The sequence below is a fragment of the Colobus angolensis genome, unplaced genomic scaffold, assembly GCF_000951035.1.
Source record: "Colobus angolensis palliatus isolate OR3802 unplaced genomic scaffold, Cang.pa_1.0 Scaffold301, whole genome shotgun sequence".
Classification (NCBI taxonomy): domain Eukaryota; kingdom Metazoa; phylum Chordata; class Mammalia; order Primates; family Cercopithecidae; genus Colobus; species Colobus angolensis.
In genome coordinates, this window is record NW_012116278.1 from 2936708 (window position 1) to 2960799 (window position 24092).

Sequence of the window (24092 nt, forward strand, 5' to 3'; positions counted from 1 at the left end):
ACTTACAGAAATAGTTTAACATATTTTTATGAAAAAATGACATTTAAAAAATGCTAAGAGCAGCATTGGTTTTAGAGTTTTGTAAATCTCTTCTATCTCTGGCTTAATATGAGAAAGCTGGATTCTCACACCTGCTTCTTCCTTGAGTCTGTTGCAGATGTCATACATCAGGCAACCTCAGAAAAAGCTCCACTTACACACATGAGAGAATGAGTCTGCAAACAAACCATAACATGCTGGTATTGCTGTGAAAATAGTTTTGACCTTGTGAGCTCGATAAAGGTGTTTCAAGGATACTTAGGGGTCTCAGGACCACATTTTGAGAACCACTGGCTAAGTTAAAATAATAAAGCAAAATTCATTTATGTATCTAAACATTATATTTCCATATGAGTGTTTTCATTTAATCCTCCCAACGAACCAAGGAGGAGATGTTATATCCCATTACATATGAGAAAGTGTGCACTAGTAAGTTAGCGAAGCAGCTCTTAAACATTTGAATGCATAAGCCAGGATTTGGGTGTGGAACTTTTCGTGTGACGGCCAGTGGCCCAGGTTATGTCACTCAAAGATGACAGACTTACCTTAGTATTTCACTCTGTCCTTAAGTATTCATTTGTAGGTAGTTCCTTTGGATCCATCATCCAACAACTTATCTCAATTCTATTTCATCTTCCTATAGTGTAGATGCCTATTCCACTATGCAGGATGTCTTATTTTGGTGTTTCCTATTCCTTATTTGTACCACTTTTAGGGGAGGTGATGTCCTAAACGTGCCATCTGCTGAGCAAAATAATAATCATAGCAATAATCCACTGAGCAAATACCAGTTTGCACTTTGCTGAGTGTTGGAGTTGAGGAGGAAGAGGGGGACTGTGGAAGAAGCAACGAGTGTGGTATAGACTGGGGTTGTATAATAAAATGGAATTAGCTTCCAGTTCATTTCTTCTACTTACTAACTGTATGACTTGGGCAAGTCAAGGGACTCCATGAACCTCCGTATCCTTATCAGTAAAACAAAGATAACAATGCCATTCTCCCAGGGCTGTTGGGAAGTTCCTATAAAATAATACGTGAAAGGTGCCTACCACTGTGCCTGATACATAGTGAGAGCTCTATGGACAGGTGCTGTGATAATGCAGATTATAGTAATGATGATGAAACAACACCCCTGACATTAGCACAGTCAGGTTGATTCAAGGACTCACAGAGGGCCCAGAATCACAGCCAGAAACTACAGCCTCTCCTTTCCTTCTCTGTATTCCAACCACAAGAGCCACCTTTCAGACCCTCAATCATGCCAGACTCCTTCCAGCCTCAGGGTTTTTCTAAATGCTATTCCCTCTGACTGAAAGCTCCTGAAACCCTCCATACTCATAGTCACCCAGCTGTTTGCCCTTCAGAGCTTGTAAAAATCACCTCCTCTGAGATGCCTTCCCGGACTACCCAGATCAGTCACACCCCTGTCTCCCTCCATAGGCTTACAGAAAACCCAGTGTTTCTTCACAATATTGTCAGTTAATGAAGCAATTGTATAATTACTTGTTAAATGCCTTCTCCTTTCTCTCTAACTTCTATCTAGTTGCAAAGGAAAAGAACATGATAACAGCCTCTGAAGCTGTCATCTCTACTTGATGCCACATATATTAACATTTCTCCTTTTGGATTTGCTGAAAGCACAGATCCCAGGCACAAAATTCCCAAATAACTAACAGCCTAAAACCTTTTAAGGATAATAATAGCTGCTACTTTTTGAGATATTCCTCTGTGCTAATCATTGTATACACATGTATACACATGACCTGTTTAATTTTCTCAGGACCAAAATTTGCAGATGAAATAACAGATTCAGAGAGGTGAAGAAATTTGCCTAAGGTCAAAGTCAGCAAAGAGCAAAATTCAAATCTAGGTCAGTTGACTGACCATTCTGGCTTGCCAAAGAGTCTGAAAGTTCACAATTGCTGAAACTCCTCAGTTCTGGGCAAATCAGAATGGTTGGTTACCTTACTATAACCCACTTAGCTGCCTGCCTCTAGGAAGCCATATAATCTTCCTAAGTTCAGGCTTCTTCATCTGTAAAATGGCAATAACAGCCCTACCTGTAGAATGGCTTCAATTCATGAATGGAATAATGTATTTAATAATAAAGGGCCAGGCATCATGGCTCACACCTGTAATCCCAGCGCTTCAGGGGGCCGAGGCAGGCAGAGATCACCTGAGGTCAGGAGTTCAAGACCAGTCTGGTCAACATGGCAAAACCCCATCTCTACTAAAAATACAAAAATTAGCCAGGCGTGTGGCGGGCACTTGTAATCCCAGCTACTCAGAAGGCTGTTGCAGGAGACTTGCTTGAACCCGGGGGCGCAGAGTCAGCAGTGAGCCAAGACTGTGCCACTGCACTTCAACCTGGGCGAGAAAGCGAGACTCTGTCTCAATAATAATAATAATAATAATAATAATAATGGCACTTAGTAAACATTCATTAAATAATAGAGTAGGCTTTCAAGAAATGTTTGTTGAATGCATTGACAAAAGTAATAAATATATAGATGTGCTGATAAATTTATTAAGAAGCATTTATAGAAGGGAGACTGTTGTGAAATAAGGGAATAAGAAATGGCTTCAAGAAGTGACTGCAGAGTGATTTTGGAGTCTGGCGTTATAGAAAATATAGTAAGGCCAGGCGTGGTGGCTCACACCTGTAATCCCAGCACTTTGGGAGGCCAAGGTGGGCAGATCACCTGAAATCAGGAGTTCAAGTCCAGTCTGGCCAACATGGTGAAACCCCATCTCTACTAAAAATACAAAAATTAGCCGGGCATGGTGGTGGGCACCTGCAATCCCAGCTACTCAGGAGGCTGAGGCAGGAGAATCACTTGAACCTGGGAGGGGGAGGTTGCAGTAAGCTGAGCTCATGCCACTACACTCCAGCCTGGGCAATAGAGCAATACTCTGCCTCAAAAAAAAAAAAAAAAGAAAGAAAGAAGAAAGGAAGCAAAGAAGGAAGGAAGGAAAGAAGGAAGGAAGAAAAGAAGGAAGGAAGGAAGGAAGGAAGGAAGGAAGGAAGGAAGGAAGGAAGGAAGGAAGGAAGAAAGAAATTATAGTAAATATGTATGCAGGCTTAAGATAGGAGAATATTCTATGAAAAAGGTCCAAAATGTACACATCACAGAACAAGTATAGATTCCATCGACAGGTTATTAATGGCAGATGTGAGTGAAGCATGGACATATGTTCTAGAGGAATCACACACAAAGTGGAGAGGGAAAGAGCCTGGAGCATGAGGTCTGAAGACAGCTCTATTCCCTTAACTAAAGCCAGTCACCAAACAGAACCCTCTACAGTGGAGGTGTCCAGTCTTTTGGCTTCCCTGGAGGAAGAAAAATTGTCTTGGGCCACACATAAAATAGACTAACTTATGATAGCTGATGAGCTTAAAAAGGAAATCACAACAAAATCTTACAGTATTTTAAGAAAGTTTACAAATTTGTGTTGGGCCACATTCAAAGTCGTCCTGGGCCATATGCAGCCTGGGAGCTGTGGGTTGGACATGCTTGCTCTACAGGCTTCTTTGACCTGTGACTAGGCACTTGTCACCATTCCAACTTGTATGTGTCCATAAGTGCATGTGTTTTAAAGAACATTATTGAGCACCTACACCACGCTCAGGACTACGTTACTCCCATCACTTCGATAACATCAGTTTGACAACTGAGAAGTTCTGATGAAGAAAGTGGTAAAGGTGCTACGGCGACGATCCAAGAAGACAGAGAAGAAGGCCGTCACATGTGTGCCTCAGCCAGACTCTCCAGGCTTTGCAGAGAATCCATGAACAACGGGAATGGTTGCCCTTGACATCTCTAGCCTGTCTTCTCAAAGAAATACCGTCCACCCTGAAATATTTACTTGATACCAGCCAATCAGTTTACCCAGAAAATGTGCACACGAGATTCACTCCCTAGACCGCCGGCAGTTGTTTTTCCTCCTCCACCTCACCCCTTTCTCTTCTATAAATCTTATTTGCAGTCTTTATAGTAAAAGTAATTGCTGTGGTGTTTTTTTATTTGTTTGTTTGTTTGTTTTTGAGATGGAGTCTTGCTCTGTCACCCAGGAGGCTGGAGTGCAGTGGTGCAATCTCACCTCACTACAGCCTCCGCCTCCCAGGTTCAAGCAATTCTCCTACCTCAGCCTCCCAAGTAGCTGGGACTACAGGCGTGTGGCACCATGTCCAGCTGATTTTTTTGGATTTTTAGAGAGACAGGGTTTCACCATGTTGGCCAGGATGATCTTGATCTCCTGATTTTGTGATCCGCCTGCCTCAGCCTCCCAAAGTGCTGGGATTACAGGCATGAGCCACCGCACCCAGCCTGCTGTCTTTTATCTACAAATAACCTGCTGATAATTCACCAGATTTCTCTGCATGATCCTTTGACATTATTCTGAAAGTGATAGGTCTTTGTAAAATTTCATATTTTGCCCGTCAATGTTTACAGAATAGACACTCTCCTCACTTCCAAAAAAAATAAATAAATACGCTGAAAATTAACAGACCACAATTCACTTTTGTTCTCAAGACTTTTGTTTTATTGTTTTATTTTATTGAAGACTCCTGGCTTTGTTCATCAAAAATCAACATCATCATCAAAAGTTCACATGGGAAGGTGACAGTAAATAATAGCACATTTTAGGCCATAGCCGTCATTTCAAAGATAAAACAGACCTTGTTAAATTAATGAAACCACAAAAGAGAGAACTGAACTTCCACGGTGTTTCTGATCACTGCTTCACACTTTCCTCCCTTGAATCTACTCAGCCTTGACATCATGCTAGATTATCTTTCTAACTGTAGCTCTAATCTTGCCATTCTTTTAAAAAGAAATTCAATGTACCACCATTGCCCACAGCATAAAGTCCCAACTCCTTATCCTGGTATTTGTACCATTCTGTGATCTGGTTTGACTGCATCTGCTTTACCAAATTTCTCTTTCTCTTCTCCTCTACCTCCTACCTACGAATGCCAGGTGGCCCACTGCAAGGCTGCCTTGGTGAAGCAAGCAATGTATTGATTTACATTCAAGCACAAGTTTCTTTATCTCACTGAGACACAGACCAGCTATTTTGAATACCACTGCCTAAAAGTCTTCCCTATTATTTTCAGCTCAGCTAAACACAGTGTCGTTGATTATCCTGCTTACACTCCCTAACAGCGTCTACAAAGCTGGATGTGGCTGTTCTTATTCACTTCTCCAGCCTCATCCAGCACCACCTGTCCTTTGTCCCTAAATATAGGTTCCTCCTCTGCATGTCCCTTGAACATACAAAGTTCTTTCCATCCTGGGGGCCTTCAAGCATATTCTTTCTTTCTTCTAAAACCCACTTCCTCCCATTAATCGTCTGGTCCACAACTTCTGACATTTCAGACTTCAACTTAAAAGCCACATCCTCAAAAAGACCCTCTTGAATATACGTCAGTCAGGACCTCGGCAGGAAACAGGTGTCGTATTCCAAATGGGGTAAAATGTTCACAAAGAAGCCATATATAAAGTTATGGACAGGGTTTAGGGACACCAACAAGAGATAGTATAGTACCCCATGGCTACCATCAGCTGGGGAGACTGGACGCAGGAGGGAAGGGAATGTACCAGAACCTGGAGAGGGTGAGTGTAAGGGCCACCTTAAAGAATTGAGAATTGATGGCCTTCAGTGGAGAGTTTCAATCAAATAGAGATATGGCGTGGAGAGAGCCAGGAAAGTAAATAACCCAGCCTCATTCTCCACCCACCATCTCAATGGCCAATCCCCACTGGAAGCAGGGGAGCCCTTTAAAGCAGTCCATGCAGAAAGGCTCCCAGGAAGGGCAAGGAAGGGTGGGAGGAGGGGCTGTAGGGGACAAACAGAAGCTATCAAACTCACCACTCATTCTTAGGTAGACACTCTGATTATTCTTCCTCAAACATACCAACCTATTATTTTTTCTTCTTAGTAGTCAATAACATTTTTACTTCTACATTTATCTTTTTGCTTATGTCTGTACAAGCACCTTCAGATTGTCAATTCCACGGCTATGAAGACAGAAACCTTATTTGGTGAGTTCACTGAAGCATTCACAGAATGTAGCATATAACAGATGTTAAATAAATACTTGCTAGTACATGAGTGAACACACGGATCCATCAGATATGTAGACATGTTTCAATATGTGTGTGACACATATAATAATGCACACATACATCTCAGTTTCAAAGGAACAAACCTCCTCTGCAGAATTAAGAAATGCCAGAACATTTCACAACTAAATCAATTAAATGAAAACAAAATGCTGCCTAGCATAGAGACTCAAATTCTAACTTCAAAGAGAGCTGATCACTTTCTGAGATAAGAAAACCTTTCCCATTAACCTCCTGCGAAACACACTGAGCCAGACTAGATAAGCTATCACTGTATTATACAAAATTGCTATCTTCCCCAATACACATTGCAAATTTAAATGAGGTTGAGTGGAAGTATTCTCCTTAAACTCTGTTCTTTAAAAATCCTCAGTAGCTCCCATACCCAACTTTTTAGCTTCAAAAGGTGGAAAGTACTAGCAAAACCCGAGTCCCATTCTCTTGAACTGGGGTTTTACACATCTTCCAAAAGCCTACATTTCTCTGAGATCTTGCAGTAACATTACAAGGAATCCAGACACAACCTCTTTAAATCAGATTTTCTGTAAGTTCATATCACATGGTAAGAATATTTTATAGACTGTTACATTTAACATTCAAACACAAACTTCCACATTTCCTTCTCTCCTCCCTCCCCAACACATTCTCACTTTGATGGGAAAGGAGGAAGTCTTTTTCCTTCAGCATCGTACACAGCATAATTCCAAATACTTTCCTTCAGTTCCTCAAATGTGTCATATGCCATGTCTTCTCCAACCACAGGGTCTTTGTACTTGTTCCTTTTTGGTAGGAGATGCAACTCTCTTTTCTCCAGCTAGTTTTGTCTTTAAACAAACAAACAAACAAAAACAGAAAGGGGTAATATTAATTGTAGAATGACTGTAATGCAAACTTGTCCAACCCATAGCCTGCAGACCACATGCAGCCCAGGATGGCTTTGAATGCAGCCCAACACAAATTTGTAAACTTTCTTAAAACTACGAGGTATTTTGCAATTTTTCAGCTAATCAGCAATCGCTAGTGTTAGCATATTTTATGCTTGTTCCAAGACAATTCTTCCAGTGTGGTCCAGGGAAGTCAAAAGATTGGATAACCCTGCTGTATGAAATAATCAAGATAATACATACAAGGCTTATAAAACAGAGCCTGACACATAGTAAGGTCTCAATAAATGCCTTCATCATCATCATCAATTATTACTTTACTTCCAAATTATCTTTCAGATCTCTAATCTAATGTTAGTTGCTCCAGGAAGTTTTTACATACCCCAAGTTGGATTGGATGCCCCGATCATGGCCATTCATATGACTAGTACCTTTTCTTCATAGCACTAATTATAACCCATAATTAAGTATTATTCAAATAAACACAAAAATAATGTATATGTTGTCAACTAAGAGAAGAAATTCCTTGAGGATGTGTGCAGCAAGCATGTTTGTTATTGTCCACCCTTGTGTCTCTAGTTCTAGAATAATGTCTTGCATTTAGTGCTCAAAAAATGTGTTAAATGAATGAACAGACAACCACTCTCCCTTTGTGCCACAGTAATCACTTTTCATAAATTTCACAGCCATTTACATAAATTTCCTTCATCCTCCTTATTTCAAGAGCTGTAAAGGTAGGCATTTCAAGAAGCTGGTGCATCAGGAAGACACATGACCAGAAGTCCCAGCTCCCAGATTCACGGGTGGGCCACAACCCAAATGTGCATAGTTCCAATTGCAGAGTATCCTGGGCATAGGAAGGAAATGAAAGAAGTTATCTGTTGTGGACTGTGTGCTTGTGTCCCCCCAAAATGTATATGTTGAAGCACTAACCTCCAATGTGATGATATCTGGAGGTAGGGCCTTTGGGGGTAATTAGATTTACATAAGGTTACAAGGGGAAGGTTCTTGTGTTGGCATTAGTTCCCTTACAAGAAGAGACCAGAGAGCTTGCTCCCTCTCATTCCACCATGTAGGATTCAGCAAGAAGGCAGCCATCTGCAAGCCCTCATTAGAACTTGATCCTGCTGGTACTCTGATCTCTGACTTCCCAGTCTCCAAAACTGTGAGAAATAAATGTCTGTTGTTTAAGCACCCAGTCTAGGGTATTTTATTACAGCAGCCCAAGAAGACTAATGCAGTCTCCTACAGTGGATGGGAGTGGCAGTGGGGGACACTTTGCTGCACTCATGGATAGTTCAATCTTACTTACATAGTTTCTTACACAATTGTTAAAGCATAGTTCTGAAAAAGTGTGCAAAGAAAATGCTTTATGTCTACCACATTATTTCCTCTTCTTGGACACACAAGAAGGACCACATTTCCCTTACTTGTATTTGGATGCAGGTCACATGACTGAATCCTGGTTAACAGAATGCAGACAGCAGTGCTAGAGAGAGAAAGATTTTATGTATATGTCATTCTCATGCCTGACCCAAAAAATATTCCATGTGCAATATTCCACAGTCTTCCCCTCCATTATCACCCTGTAGGTTACCAGGGCTACTTGTCACCTATTACACTTCAAACAAGTGAGAAATACATTTTTATTTTATTAAGTCCCTGATATTTCATGGATTATTTGTCACTGCTGCATATCCTAGTATTTTCCTGACTAATGCAAAGAGGCAGAGTGGAACAGTGGAAAAAGAAAGAGATCAAGGGTTTGAGGCCTGGTTCAACCATCGGCTTGTGATGTTACATTGGAACATCATCTCCTCTGTAGCCCTGAATTTTCTTATTCATGCTAATCAAATGTGAATAGATCACCATGAATGGTCTCTGATTTTGCCCATATCTACCTAGCAGCCAGATTCAACGCTTCATTATACCCCTTCCTCCCACACATACACACAGTTCTAAACGCAGTAATAAATCACATTGTTTTTCACTGAAGAATTTCTTGAATGATAACAACAGGGATTATAGCTACAATGACCTTATATATCATGGTTTGACTAGGAAAATCTCCATTTATGCCTGTTGTCTCAGTGTAATTCATTGTGGTTATTAATAAAAGAGCCCCCGCTTTGCCTCTTAGGTATCCTGGTTTAAACAATAAATTATAGGGTTAAGCTAGTTATATCATACACAATTCTTAGCAGACACCTCTCTGCCCATTCTATTGTTCTCCCTCCACCTTGAGGCTTCATCATCCCCAAAAGTCTCCCCTGAAGTACTTTACTAAGTAAAGTTTACTGGATCATCTGCCTGCAGCCATCTAGCTAGCTGAGAAATTGCTCAGAGAAATATCTAACTCACAACCATATTCCATGGCCTCAAACTGGTCACATGGCCTCACTCTAACTGCAAGGGAGACAGGTTATTGTAGACTTCCTGGTGGCCTTGTATGCTCACGAACTTAAATTGGTATATGTAAAGTTTTTGTTTTGTTATTATATTTTATTTTCTTGCTATAAAGACATAGGTATAAGTCAAGTTTTAATAAAATGCCTTTGCTTTCTCTGTAGGAAAATGACTATGGGGTAACCTTACAGCACTATTCCCTGGAAGCTATTCCCTGATAAAGGTGGAATGGCATTGTTAATGAGGAAAATGACATCTGATTGATAAACTGATTCTACACCGGGCAAACTGAATGAATATGAATACCTGGAGGGAAGACATAGATTGAGGCTTCCCACAGTGCAAGAACTGGATGCTGTTATAACAGATAATGGTTCCTACGGAGCTTTGAGTTTTTAAGCTAGGATGGTTCCCATATTTAATCCTGTAGTCTTTACAACAACAACACCACCTGTGTTGTTGGTGGGAGAAGGAGCCTGGCCCTTGGACTGCCATGAAGACTCACACCAAAAAGATGATATGCTTGATGCTGCCGTCTTGGCCTGCTGTGTTTCCTCTGGAACACTCTTCTAAGTGAAATTGACCACTGTGGTCATGTGACTTTGATTACCTTTCCTTGCTATCCAAAGTATGCATCTTGGAGAAGCAGCATCAGCATTCTCCCAGGATTTGTGAGAAACACAGTCAACCTCCTCCCTACAGACCTTCTAAATTATAATCTACAGTTTAACAAGGTCTCCACATGACTCTTATGTACAGTTAAAGTTTGAGAGGCAGCGGTATGAATGAACCAGGACTGTGGCTAATCAATTAGCCTCCAGTCCCAACACAGCCTAGACAACAATTTCCCTCAATGTTTTAAGTGTATTAACATTTAGGCTTTATTACCTTCCCTCAAAAATGTTTACCAAGCTCCATCACATGAAAGCAAGAGAAAAAGACAATAAGAGAAAATCCATGTAGACTAGAACACAGGGCTCCCCTGGTCCCATGAAGTCCGGAAGAGCCGGGCCAGTTTCACTCAGCCTGGATCCTCCAATAAACATCCACAGGGAAATTTAAAGGCAGGACTTCATGGGAGAAGCTCAAGGCCAAGAGAGTCCTTCCTGCTTTTCCAGCCATGCATGGGTTCCAGCACTTTGAGAGCAGAGGAATTGTCTTCTATAGTGCCACCAAATTGGCACAGTGAGCCCCTCAGACTAATACTTTATTCTCTCCCAGTTCCCATTCTGTCCAGCTGTTCATCAGCTACACTAACATCTTTTGAAGTGAAGAACCGAATGGGCTATGCCGGAAAGCAACTTTTTGGAGAACACAGAAAAGGGCACACAGGGCTGGGTCAACTAATCCGTGAGCTGGCTTCAGAGGGAGAAATTTAATTTTATTTTTATATAGTCCACATTCCCTGGAAAGAGGTAGTGAGAAGTCATGCATGGTATTTAGATAAGGAAATACTAGATTTTCCTACAAGAAATAGGAAACCACAGGTATTAAAAATGAAAACAACAGTGTAACATATATTCCATATGGTCCCAAGATATTATTTATGTCTTCTCTATGGATAAGGATTAGAGTTGTTTCCAGTACCTTCTTTATAAAAAAACACATAATACAATATAATGCATTGTGTTATAAAAATAATATAATCATACATTTTTCATTTGAAATGAAAATATATAAAATGTAAAAACAAAAGAGATAAATACAAGAGGTCTTCAAAAACTTTATGAAAAATGCATATTGTGAACAAACTCCATAGAGTTCAAAAATGTTTTGCACCAAAATAAACCCATACTAACTTGTTATAACATGTCTGAAACAGATTTAGTTTGAGGCACTAAAAAGGAAATACAGTTTGAAAAGCTCCCATATCAGAATGAAGTGAATTCTGCTAGAATTGAAGCAAGAACAAACATCAAATTTTTGGTGAAGCTTGAGTGGAAGAATGGTGAAATCAATGACGCTTTACAAAAAGTTTATGCGGACAATGTCCCCAAAGAAATCAACAGCTTACAAATGGATAACTCAGAGTGTGGAAGATGGGAGAAAAGTGAAAAGATTATCTTGGGTGATTTGAGAAGAAAGAAGGAAGAGTTGTTCTTGTCTGGAGATGTAGCCCAGTGATTTATTTGGCTAGCTTGGAGTCTCACACTTCAAGTCAACATAAGAAAGGCTCACACCTGGCCAGGTGTGGTGGCTTACATCTATAATACTAGCACTTTGGGAGGCCAAGGCAGGAGGATTGCTTAAGCCCAGGAATTCAAGACCAGACTGGGCAACATAGCAAGACCTCCTTGGCACATGCCTGCAATCCTAGCTACTTAGGGGACTGAGGTGGGAGGATGGCTTGAGCCCGGGAGGTCAAGGCTGCAGTGATCATGCCACTGTACTCCAGTCTGGGCAACAGAACAAGACCCTGCCCCAGAAAAAAAAGAAAAGGAAAAACAGAAAAGGCTCAGATCCTTTCAACAAATGTAAATTAAGTGCCCGCTATGTATTATACAAGGAGATGTTTTAAGGTGTTTTAAACACACAATATCCATCCTTTAACCACTCTAAAAGTGAAAATGATTATTATCATGCTACGAGTGAAAACAACTGAGACTTGGGGTGACTAAGTGGGCCCCCTAAAGGCTGCAAGCACCTACTTTATTGCAGGGCTTCATAAATGTTTGCTGTGGAGTAGAAGAAGGCGGAAGGGGACTTGAAGTCAGATCTGCATTTCCTAGACACTTCTTTGAACTATTCTTCAAATATTCAGTCTTCTATAGCTTCACTGAGTACAAATTTCCCAGAGAAATTTGCTCCACTCAAAGTCTTTCCATTTTCAACACCTTTTGCGTCCCCCCCATTGACTATCCCCTCTCTGGCCCCTCTGCCCATCAAGGAAACCCCCACACTTGGGCAATTACTGTCTTCCAATCCTCCCTTTCTTTGCACAGCTGAAAGTTCAATGTTAAGAAGGCAAAGTAATTAAAAGTATAAAAGGAAAAAATCACTGAAAAATGAATTGGTGCTCTATGCTGTGGTTCACTTGTTTCTCCTTTGCTTGTCTTTACACAACTGAATATATGCACCACTGCACAGCTAATGTACCTGTTCAATCTGATATAGCTTACTCAATTGCCCTTTCCATGCAGAGATACATTGATTTTTACTTCAAAACCAACACCACCAAGCTTCCTATTTCATAGAAATTGAAAAAAAAGAAAATGTTAGCCCACTTTAAAGAGAAAAGGTCACTTCCTGATTTTGCTAACATCAGAAAACAAAGCTTTAGATCTTTCAGTACCTGCCTCCACCCCCAGCAAAGCCCATAAATCTAGCATAACCAGAGGACAGATGCCTGATTGATTGTACATGTGAAAATTTTCAGTAACTCAGAAATGAGCCATTCTTTTCAAAAAACTTCAGATATTGAACTTCTGAAATGTACTCAGATTCATATCTCTCTCTTTCTCTCTTTCTTTCTTTCTTGAAATAACATTTGTTCATCCAAACTTTTTGCACACCAATTATGTTCCAGGAACCATTCTAAGAAGTCGCCAGTCCCCAGTCCCCTGAGACATCTATGTGCAATATTTTCTGTCTACTTCTGTTTCAAAAACATGTGTGAGTACGTGCACTTAGAGGCAAAAGGCAGAGTGGGGAGAGACAGATATTTGGAGGATGGAAGTCAGAAAGAAGGAACCAGAGAAAAAGCCAGGCCTGAGCTGAGATCTCTTTTCTGGGATGGTCCTATGTTTTTGGATCTCTGTAAAATGAAAAAAAGAAAAAGCCTTAAAACAAGTCGTGTTTTTTCCTGATATTTTGTATTTAAAACTACTAGGTAAATTTACAGTTTAAACATTTATTGGGAGCCTGCTAGGCATGAACATGTACAAACCACATGCTGTATTCTCAAGGTGCTTACAGTGCATTTAGGGAGAGCCCTAAATTGCTGCCTTAGAATACAGGTCATATAATTCCATAGTTGTTACAATAACTTTCTCTGGAATCAGGCAGACCTGTGCAACAATGCCAACTCCATCGATTAGTAGCAGTAAAAACTTGGAAAACCCATTTTGCAACTCCAAGTCTCAGTTTCTGTATCTGCCAAATAAGAATAATAGCATTAATGGGAATATTGTAAAACTAAGTGAAATGAGCATCATGGGCTTAGCACATGAGCTCATAATACAAGCTCACTAAAGGTAGGCAGTTGTTGTAACCATAAAATAATAATTAATACTCTCATCATTATTGATTGCAGGTAGAAGCATGATGTGAAACCCTACAGAGGAAAGAGGGATTTATTTCTTACTAGAAGTTGAGGGAGGAAGCACAGAAAAGAGGCAGTATATAAGCAGTAACTTGTTTTTTTTTTAATGAAAGATGTAAGAAATGGCATTCGATGTCGCAGTGAGGATGCCACCTGCACAGAAATGGAGTCCAACATTGGGGTTGGAATAAAGAAGTATGCCTGGAGTCGAGGGAATGGAATCAGAAGCTGAAAACAAAGCTTAGGGGAAGGCCAGGGAGGCCTTCCAAGGAAACATGACCAGGATTTTGCGGGCACGGGGAATGTTGAAAGATTTTAAACTGGAAGAGGAAGGGTGAAAAGACCTAGAAAGAGTTTGGGGTGGAGTCTTACTCGTCAAGCTAGTGTAGAGGTAGAAGGGTTAACCTCAATGAAGTCCCCTAGAGAATGACAGATCAGCTTAAGATTTCCCTACTGTGTACACATAACACCATGAATTGGCTATTACTACAAATTATGTTATGTAATAATTACTTATTTAATTTCTTGTCTTACCCACCTTACTGTAAGTTTCATGAAAGCAGAGATGTTTGACTTGCTCATTGTTATATGGGCAGCGCCTAGCACATATTAAGCTCTCAAATACCCAATGGATGTCTCTTCCCATATCCATTATTAATCGATATGGAAGGACTTTCCCCAGCTTTGCAAAGAAAGGAGACTCATCTCTCTTCTTTGAATGACAATGGAGTTATTAAGGACCATGTAACTAATAGAGTTTTCTAGCCATTCAGCTATACTGGAAGCCCCCAGAAGCCAGAAAAGTGATGTTCTTTTTTATTTTTTCTTTCCTTGAATCTCCTACTTCCCTAGTATTAGTTTATCATTAGTTCTGCATCACTGAAAATCATAAAATTACATTTAAAAAAGTTTCAGTATTTCCACTTGGTAAAATCTGCCATTATCCTAATTCATTGCAATGGCATGCTTTAAATTCATAGATTACATTCATCTGGTATTTTGGAATATATTGTATATCTCAAAGCACTTATATAATCAGCAATGTATCCATTTCTCCTTTTAACCTCATCTGCTTTTTATGACCAAAGAGAGTTATGCAATCCAATGTATCCACTTCTTTTCCCTAGTTACTCGGAAACTCATAAGTATACGTGTTATGCTTAACTAATAAAACTGTTATCAGACAGGATTTCTTAATACATTCACTTTACTCTCTACTTTTATATCTTGACTCCTACCTTTTACCTTGTGTTAATGGTTTCAGTATATACCTGTGCATTTATTTTACATTGTCTCAAAACCTTTTTAAGGTTGACAGGAAGATAGATAGATAGATAGATAGATAGATAGATAGATAGATAGATAGATAGATAGATAGATGATAGATCAATAGATAGATATGATATGATTTAAACACACACATATATATATATCACCAATACTGGAAGTATATCTATCTAACTCCCAGATGGCTTCTGTCCCACCTTTCTATCAGCTCTGTCTTCTTCAGAAATCTATTTTTGTCATCCACCAACCAGAACACATAGCTTCTCTACAATTAGTGAATTCCAAAAAGAATCTTCTCACATGAAGCATGAGTTAACAATTTAGACATTAGGGAAGATTTTATAGAGGTGTCTTTTTTTTTATTTGAACAAATTTATGGGCCACATGTGAAATTTTGTTACATGTATATAACACATAGTGATAAAATCAGGGTATTTAGGGTGTCCATCTCCTGAGTAAAGTACATTTTTGTTTAAATTTAATCATACTACTCTACTATCAATCAGTGAATCTATTTTTTCTATCCTCTGTATATTCATACCCTTTAACCTACTTCTCTTTGTCTTCCACTCCCCCAGCACTCAACCTTCGCAGTTTATGTTCTCCAGTTTTCTACTCTCTACTTCCATGTGACCCAATTTTTTAGCTGCCACTTGTAAATGAGAACACGTGATATTTGTCTTTTTGTGCCTGCTTATTTCACTTAAGATAATGATCTCCAGTTTCATCCATGTTGCTGCAAATGACATGATTTTATTGTTTGTTATGGTCAAATAGTATTTCACTGTGCATATATACCACATTTTCTGTATCCATTCATCTGTTTATGAGCAACTTAAGTTGATTCCACATCTTTGCTATTGTGAATAGTGCTGCAGTAAACATATGAGTACAGGTATCTCTTTGATATACTGATTGTTTTCCTTTGGGTAGAGACCCAGTAGTGGGATTGCTGGATCAAATGGTAGTTCTATTTTCAGCTTTATGAGGACTCTTCATACTGTTTTTCATGGTGGCTGTACTGGTTTACATTCCCACCAATAGGGAATGAGTTCCCTTTTCTCCACATGGAAGTGTATTAGGAAATGAATTTCTGTTCTTTTTCCCAAATCTCTTTCGGTTATCCTGTCTTGGGTCTATTTTAATACTCTAAACCAAGGGTCAGCAAGCTTTCTCTGTAAAGGTCTAAATAGCAAATATTTTAGACTTCACCAGCTATGAGGTCTCTGTTGAAACCACTCAGATTTGCTGTTGTAGTGGAATTGAAGCCATAGATGTACACACAGATGAACATGATTACATTTCAATACAACTTCAATTACAAAAATAGGTGCCTGCCAGATTTGGCCTGTGGTTCAGTTTGCTAGCCCTGTTCCAAATCTTCCTCCTACTGTCCCTGTCCTCACCGGGCCCTCTCAATAAAGTGTCACTGTGGTTCAACTCCAACGTCCAATCTCTTCCAGTTAGCCCCAGCAAGACAAAGAGCTCTAAAGTTAAAGGGACAGGACACTCCCGCCTCAAAAGGCCATTTAGTTACGTGTGTTATTGCTTGAATATACCCTAGGTGAGTCTGTCCTTGTCTCACATATACCCATAGTTAAAGTATATATATATTTCTACCATGTACAGTGATCATCAAAAGAGAACCTTAAATGAATAAAATTATTAAGTTACTTTTAATGGCAAAATCCGCAATCACTTTTGCACCAACCTAATGATTTTAAATGGAATAGAATATCTCCATTCTACTCCAAATATATCTGCATTCCAGAAAGGTTCTGAAAGTATTTCTAGAGCCTGCAGACATAGTCAAGGTTAGAAAGAGAGTTCAATCAAGGGAGCAGAAAAACTAGTCTGTAAACCAACATGACCCAGCTATATGACCCTAGACAATAACTTTATTATGCCTCAGTTTCCCTACCTACACAATGGAGGTGGCAGTTTACCTGCCCAAAGACTAAATTTTGGACCAGATGATCTCTTGGAGATTGTTTCCCTAAATCAGTGTTTTTCAAATGGTCTCAGTCATCTGCATGCCCTGGGGTGCTTTGTTAAAACAGACTACCAGACTCCAGCCTGAGTTTCTGCATTAGAGTAGGTCTAGAGGGTCTTCAAGTGCCACCAAGTTCCCAGGTGATATTGCTGCTGCTGCTGGTGTGGGCTTACACCTGAGGGCCTCTAGTCTCTACGACAGAGATCTCCCAGTCCCTTATACAGGAAAGCAATGTTGGAGGAATGGCTACTGCCGGCTTCTCTTTATTTTTCAAAATGGGGTTCCTTCTTGAAGGGATGAGAGGTTAGTTCTATTTTTCCACTGAGTCTTAGGCACTGCAGCCACACCTCAGAAGCAAATTCCAAGCTGAAATGAGGCTGGGGTGATCACTCTCATGGTGTCATTCTCTGGAGAAGGATAGAGACACGGAGTACAGTTGAGAAGAGAGAGGCAAGAACGCCACCACACAATTTCTTTACATAAGCCATCCTTCTAGAACTTTCTCTTTCCATAAACACAAAGCATAGATTGAAGGTCAACCCTACATATATGCCCAGCAACAAGAAATGCAAGGTGAGATGCAAAGACTTAGAAGACTAGGAAAGTGCAGACCGCCCTCAGGGACTCTCATCTCATGAGCCAGGCAACATTTACATGTGTTTACACACTTGGGTTCCACATCGAAAGAAGTAGAAAATTAGACAATTAGGTTATGTGGCATGAAAATAGAGGTGTTCCAGAGAGAGTGTGTTGGTGGACTTGAGAGATCTGGGCAAGCATTCCTGGAGACAGTGAGGCAGGTTGGCAAAGGCTAGAAGGGAGAGGAAGAACCGGAGCAGTGGAAAGCCAAGCAAAATGCGAGAGGAAGCCTGGATGCCCCTGGAATATTAGCAGAGCTGGCATGAGAATGAGCAGAGGGGGCCGGGCATGGTGGCTCATGTCTGTAATCCCAGCACTTTGGGAAGCCGAGACAGGGGTATCACGAGATCAGGAGTTCAAGACCAGTCTGGCCAACATAGTGAAACCCCATCTCTACTAAAGATACAAAAAAAAAAAAAAAAAAAATTAGTCAGGTGTGGATGTGTGTGCCTGTACTCAGGAGGCTGAGGCAGGAAAATCACTTGAACCTAGGAGGCGGAGGTTGCAGTGAGTCGAGATTGCGCCATTGCACTGCAGCCTGGGCGACAGGGTGAGACTCAGTCAAAAGAAAAAAGAAAAGAAAAAGGAGAGAGAGAATGAGCAGAGGGGATTCTTACACCTGTCTCTCTCCCTGCTGGTGTATACTTCCTTTAGTTGTTCCCATTTCTGCGTCCCAGTTTCCTCCTTTTGTGGACTGAGGGATTCAAGCCAAATTTTCTGAAGTTTCTAAATTTTGTTCACCTTGGAGAGACGCCATGCCAGAAAAGGGCAAATGAGCAGGTGAAACTTAGCCCTTCTCTCTGTCCCACCTGTGCTTCGGCCAAAGCAACCCTGTTTTCTTATGTTTTTATACTCCTTGTACAGCTTTGCTTCCGAAAGGGCTTAAAACTTACTCAACAAGAAATTCTACAAAGGATCCTTCCATCTGCACATCGTATGGCTTGACTAGAAGACAGAAAGAAGCCAGTTAGCACAGGTCATGGATTTCTATGTTGGCCAGGCTAGGTTATAGAACAGCTGGAAAGCAGAGAGGTGCTTAGAGCAATGGGGGTGGGAAATAGGGAGCCATTGAAGGTTTGTGAGTAAAGGAGTGCCACAGCAAAAGAAATGAATTGAGCCCACAAACTACTATACTAGGAACTGATCTGAAAATCTCAACTGCTCAGAAAGTTGAGTAAAAACAATGGGTGATTTTTCCCCCTTGTCAGCCTTCCCTCCCAGGACATTGTACTGTATGCAAAATGGGTAACTGTAAGACAAACATTTTTTTCCACTGCCCTTCTCAGCCCCACAGGCCTTCAGGAAGACCTGAACTTCAAGCAAAGCCTTTTTATTTTTCAACACCCACAGCTTCCATTCAACAATCAGAAGTTTTCCACTTTGATCAAAGAGGCTGAACAAGAGGGCCAAGGGAGCAACTGGTTCTCAGCAGCTCTGGGCAGACCACACAGCCCTTGCTACCCACTCTACCCACTCACTGTCCGTGCCCACCAGAGGACACAGCCTTCTCCTGAAATCAGCCAGGTACATGCCCCAGAAAACACTGGCTTGCCTCCTTCCCACCTTAATTACAAGACCAAACGAATGTGAACACACCGTTTTCAAAACCAAACTCAACTTGGGATCACGGGGGTGTTGGTTTCCTTGGCTGTAAAATGGGTATATCTCCCCCACTCTATTTAGCCCAAGAAAACAATTTATCTCTTGATATATCTTTTGTCTCCAAGATCTATGCTTTTACAGACTCACTGGGAAGAAATGTCCAGACCAAATCCTAAAGCCTGACCTAATTTGGGAGATGCTCAGAAGTTTTGGTTCTATGCAAGAACAGCAGTGGTAATAATCCTAGCTTGGCTTTAGACACAGGACATTTCCTTAGGGGCATCTGGGATCTCTGCTGGCTCAAAGTGATGCACTGCAGCCAAAAAGTGAGCAGAAACTAAAGGAGGTGCTACGCAGAATGAGCTTCTTCCAGGGTGATACCAAATGGAGCTATCAAAGACCCCCATCTGGAGGCAGCAGCTATGCAGTGATTAACATTTTAAATGGTGTTTTGAAATGGAGATTATTAGTAACCACAGATGTGACCTAACTCCCTCCCCCAGATAATCTGTCTGTTGTATCTAAATTCCAGACCTGGCCCAGTAGACCACTTGGGATATTTAACAGGAATTGTCCAACACCATCCCCAAATCTATTTTTATTCATGGAGTACTCTGACATCATCTCGCCTGGTCTTTCTGATGACTGTAATGCAGATAGGGAACAGAGAAAGCTATAAAGACTTGGATGATCGCCCAAGGCTAAGAAGGGAAAGGGCTGAGACCACACTTTAGGTTTTTAGCTTTCAGTTGCAGTGAAGATAGAATGACTTAGCACGAGCTTTCATCCCGGCAGGCTGCAAAATGCACCCAAGTTCTTTCAGTGATCAACACTTGAGACTTGGGTTGAGATAGTTTTCATCCTCCCTGAGCCTCAGTTTTCCCATCTGTAAAAAGTAAATATTGCCTGCCTCGGAGGGTGGAGGTAGAAGTGGAGTGAAGCCACATGTAACTCCTAGCGCTGTGCCTGAGACAGTAGAGGTTCAATTATAGTAGTCATATACACACACAACACACAACACACCACACACAACGCATACATACACAACCCACCACACACAACACGTACGTACACGCCACACATGGCATGCATCGCAGATCACAAACGTACACCACACACGCACTGCATACATATACCATACAGAACACACAACACATACACATACCCCATACCACAAATACACACACACCACATCGTACACCACGCAGAACACATACAGCCCCCACATTTCCACACCACACCACCTCACTGCCAATTCCTTCCCCTTTTCATGAGTTTTATCGCAGGCCTAGGTTCATCTGCCGGTTTAACAGATCCCAAAACATTCTGCAGGAGTGTTTGTTCAAAAGATCGATGTTTCCAGATTCCTGCTCTCTGACAGTGTCTTTGAACCCCAAATTTCATACTGCCATGAGCCAGTCCCCTTTTGGAGAAATGTCTGCATTTGTGCGCCCCTTTTCCCCCAGGGAGCCTGCAGCATGTCCCTTTTTCAGCAGGAGCCAATATGATCAAACCGAACCCTTTGGAGTTATTCCACTGCAGTCCGAGGGATCCGGCCTCCCTGAGACCCAGCAAGGACTCATTATCTGGGGAGATCTTCTGAGCCGCAGGCCTCGCTGAAAGAAGGTGCAGATTCTTGAACAGGAAGGCGTTTTGTGGCCGAGTCTAAACTAAACAGAAGTTGCTTTGCGTGTGTGTACGCGCGCGCGCACACACACACACACACACACAGAGAGTAGGGGAGTCATTTTCCTATGCGCCCTCTGACATCAGCCACCTTCTCTGTAGCTAGTTTCTCCGCACACAACTTAATCCCTGGCAATGAAAAATGAACCTCTCCCCCACCCTTGCTGCCGCCTCTCGCCTCACGCCCCCAGAGAAGAGTTTCTCCGCCAGGCAGCAGGTGAAGATTTTTTTCCAAGTCACATGATTCAGGATTCAGGGGGAGAATCCTTCTTGGAACAGAGATGGGCCCAGAACCGAATCAGATGAAGAGAGATAAGGTGTGATGTGAGGAAGACTATATAAAGAATGGACCCAGGGCTGCAGCAAGCACTCAACGGAATGGCCCCTCCTGGAGACACAGCCACGCATGTGCCGGCGGGCTCCGTGGCCAGCCACCTGGAGACCACCAGCCGCAGCTATTTCTATTTCACCACAGCCACGCTGGCTCTGTGCCTCGTCTTCACGGTGGCCACCATTATGGTGTTGGTAGTTCAGAGGACGGTAAGTGGACTCCTCTTCCTCCCTTTCCTTTTCTTGTTGTTTTCCCTAGAGAAAGAGCCCTGGGAACAAACGATATTCGTTTGTTGGTTAAGAGCAAAAAAATAAAATTAAATAAATAAACTTTCTCTCTATATATGTATACTATAGTATATACTGTATAGCACAATATATTTATGTTACATTATATATATGTTATACTGTGTGTGTGTGTGTGTGTGTGTGTGTGTGTGTGTGTGTGTGTGAAAGGGAGAAACGAAAGAGGAACTTAACTCTCTAAAATAATTTGGCTTGTTGAGAAAAATATTGTTAGACCATCATCATCTTAAAACTTTGCAGACCTGTCTGAGCAAAACAGTGGAGGGAAGCTATTGGCCTTTCAAAGTTAAGATTTAAATCTTAATGACCCAGAGACCCATATCAAGGAAGGAAGCAATAAAGAAACCTGATAACACATTTGCACAAGTTGCTATCGTGTCTTCAAGGACTTCAGACTGGATTCTGAAGTTCCCTATCCTAAGTCCGAGTGTCCTGGAGGTTTCTGAGGCCTCACCCATTGCCAAGAGTTTTTGTTTTTGCTTTTGTTTTATACAGGGAGCTAAGTTCCAGAGGCCAAGGTCTAGAAGGAAAGGAGGCAAAAGAGAAGACCATGGCTTCTTAGAGCTTTGGACATTTTGGTGTTACAGCCAGCAAGACAAATCGAAAGCTTCCTCTTAAGCCACAACTTTGAAGAAGTTAGGGCGTCACAAAAAAACAGCACATAAAAGCAGAAAGTTGAAAGGTTTTTAGCACCTGTTCTCTCTGAGGTTCCTCACAATACTAAGCAATTGTTGGGTGCACACTGTACAGGGTCAGACTGTCTTGGGAGATTTACTTTGAAGTAAATGGTAAGATTTGTTTCTGAAAACAGAAGAGGAGGAGAAAGAGGAAGCTTCTTCATATTTTAGGAAATTGGTGTTTACAGAGAATCTACCAGTATGTATTATATAGAAAATGCTGTGGTAATAGCATATATTGCTCGTGAATTTTTTCTGATGAAGTAAAGTTGTTAATTTGGGTAATTTAAGAACTGCACCCACCCACATGACCTGCCAAAGTGAGAATATTTCTGTTTCTTACTTTATAGCTCCTACTTTTCATGGTACTATAATCCTGCAGAATTTGTTCTGGTTTTTCTTCAGTTTTCTTAGGCCAAATACTCTACAGCTTATCAATTGCTGGAAAGAACTAGGCTTTAAAGAGCTTTGATACATATTTCTCAAGGGTCATCAAGCTTTGAAATTAAATGGAAGCTTTGAAGCTCATGTCTCTACAGAAGTGAAAAGAAGGAGTCACAAATATTTGATTTAGATAGTGGAATTCTTAAAACTCATAATTTAATGGGCTTATCTACATCTACTAAGTATAATAATCTTGAAAACCCTTTAGGGCATCTTTTCTTCTGTAGGGGCTCTGCAATTTCTGTAATTTGAATTTGGAGTAAACCAAGGGTGTGTCATTTTATAGCAATGGCCAAAGAAAAGAAATTGAAGTGTCCTTTAAGAAGTTCTTTAGTTAAAGGATCCAACTAAAACTGCTGAGAGAGAGATGGTGGAAAAATGGTTGGTGATGGTGATATATAAAGCTAGAGAGAGCTTCAGAGCTCATTCCTATCCAACTTTTAGTTGAATTGATTTTTTTCTATAAAAGAACCAGAGCAGATCTTTCTGCCTCATTTTTGTAAATGTGGAAAATGAGGAGCAGAGAGGGAACAGGGCTTGAACTACATCACCGTGAGAAAGTGGTAGAGCCAATACTGCTTGATTGTTTGATGCAAGCAGCATCCCCTTTGCCAACACAGACAGCCACAGAAGCGCTAAGAAACATTGCACCCACTCTTCTCTTAGGAGCTTTATCTTCTCGTGCATCCATTTCCTTGACTTACCCCTCATGTTTGGATATGAAAAGATTCACTGCAAAATCTGATTGTACAGTTTGGTGTGCTGTGATTTCTTAGCCCAGGAAATATCAGTGGCTTCCTTAAAACTGAGGCCTGCCATGTTAATAGCAGCTGTGATATATTAAGTGTCAAATGCATTGCACATATCATTTTCAATAAATTCCTCAGACATTAACTGTTTTAAGACCTAACAAAAAAAAAAAAAGCATCATTCCCATTAACTTGAGTTATCAGGAAGGGTTTCCTATAGGAAGATGGAATATAGACTGACTTGAAAACAGAAATAACTTAGACAAGTGAAGAGACTCTAAAAGAAACTCTAGGAAATAAATCAATAGAAGCAAGCCAGGGAGCTTAGATTCACATTCCCATTATTAAAAATGCAATGAGTTAATGATCAGCTAGCACTCTGTATGTGATGGGAACGGGTGGAGAACCATAGAATGGTTTTACTGGCATAAGAAGTCACACAATTCTTATCCCAAGTCACATGTATGGACAAAATTTAAAACAACTAAGTCATCATATATAATAAGTGATGAAAGGGATACCATGAGAGCACAAGTTAAGGAGACAGTGTATTTTTCCAGACAGGTTTAAGAAAAACTTTCCTGGGGACTAGAGTTTCAGGTTGGCTTGAGAAATGTGAACTATTTCAAACAGGCAGGGAAGGGAAAGCAGAGGAGAGGCA

At 40.9% G+C, this 24092-nt stretch overlaps 1 protein-coding gene across 2 annotated transcripts in view; it reads left to right on the forward strand.

Moving 5' to 3' along the window:
* Nucleotides 1-20911: 20911 nt before the first annotated feature.
* TNFSF8 (tumor necrosis factor (ligand) superfamily, member 8) overlaps nucleotides 20912-24092 on the forward strand; it is a 40660-nt gene continuing 37479 nt past the window's right edge. For both annotated transcript variants that reach the window (XM_011950080.1, XM_011950079.1), the window contains exon 1: nucleotides 20912-21465. In XM_011950080.1, the coding sequence (XP_011805470.1) occupies nucleotides 21271-21465 (195 nt within the window). In that variant the 5' untranslated portion in view covers nucleotides 20912-21270. The remainder of the gene's footprint in view (nucleotides 21466-24092) is intronic.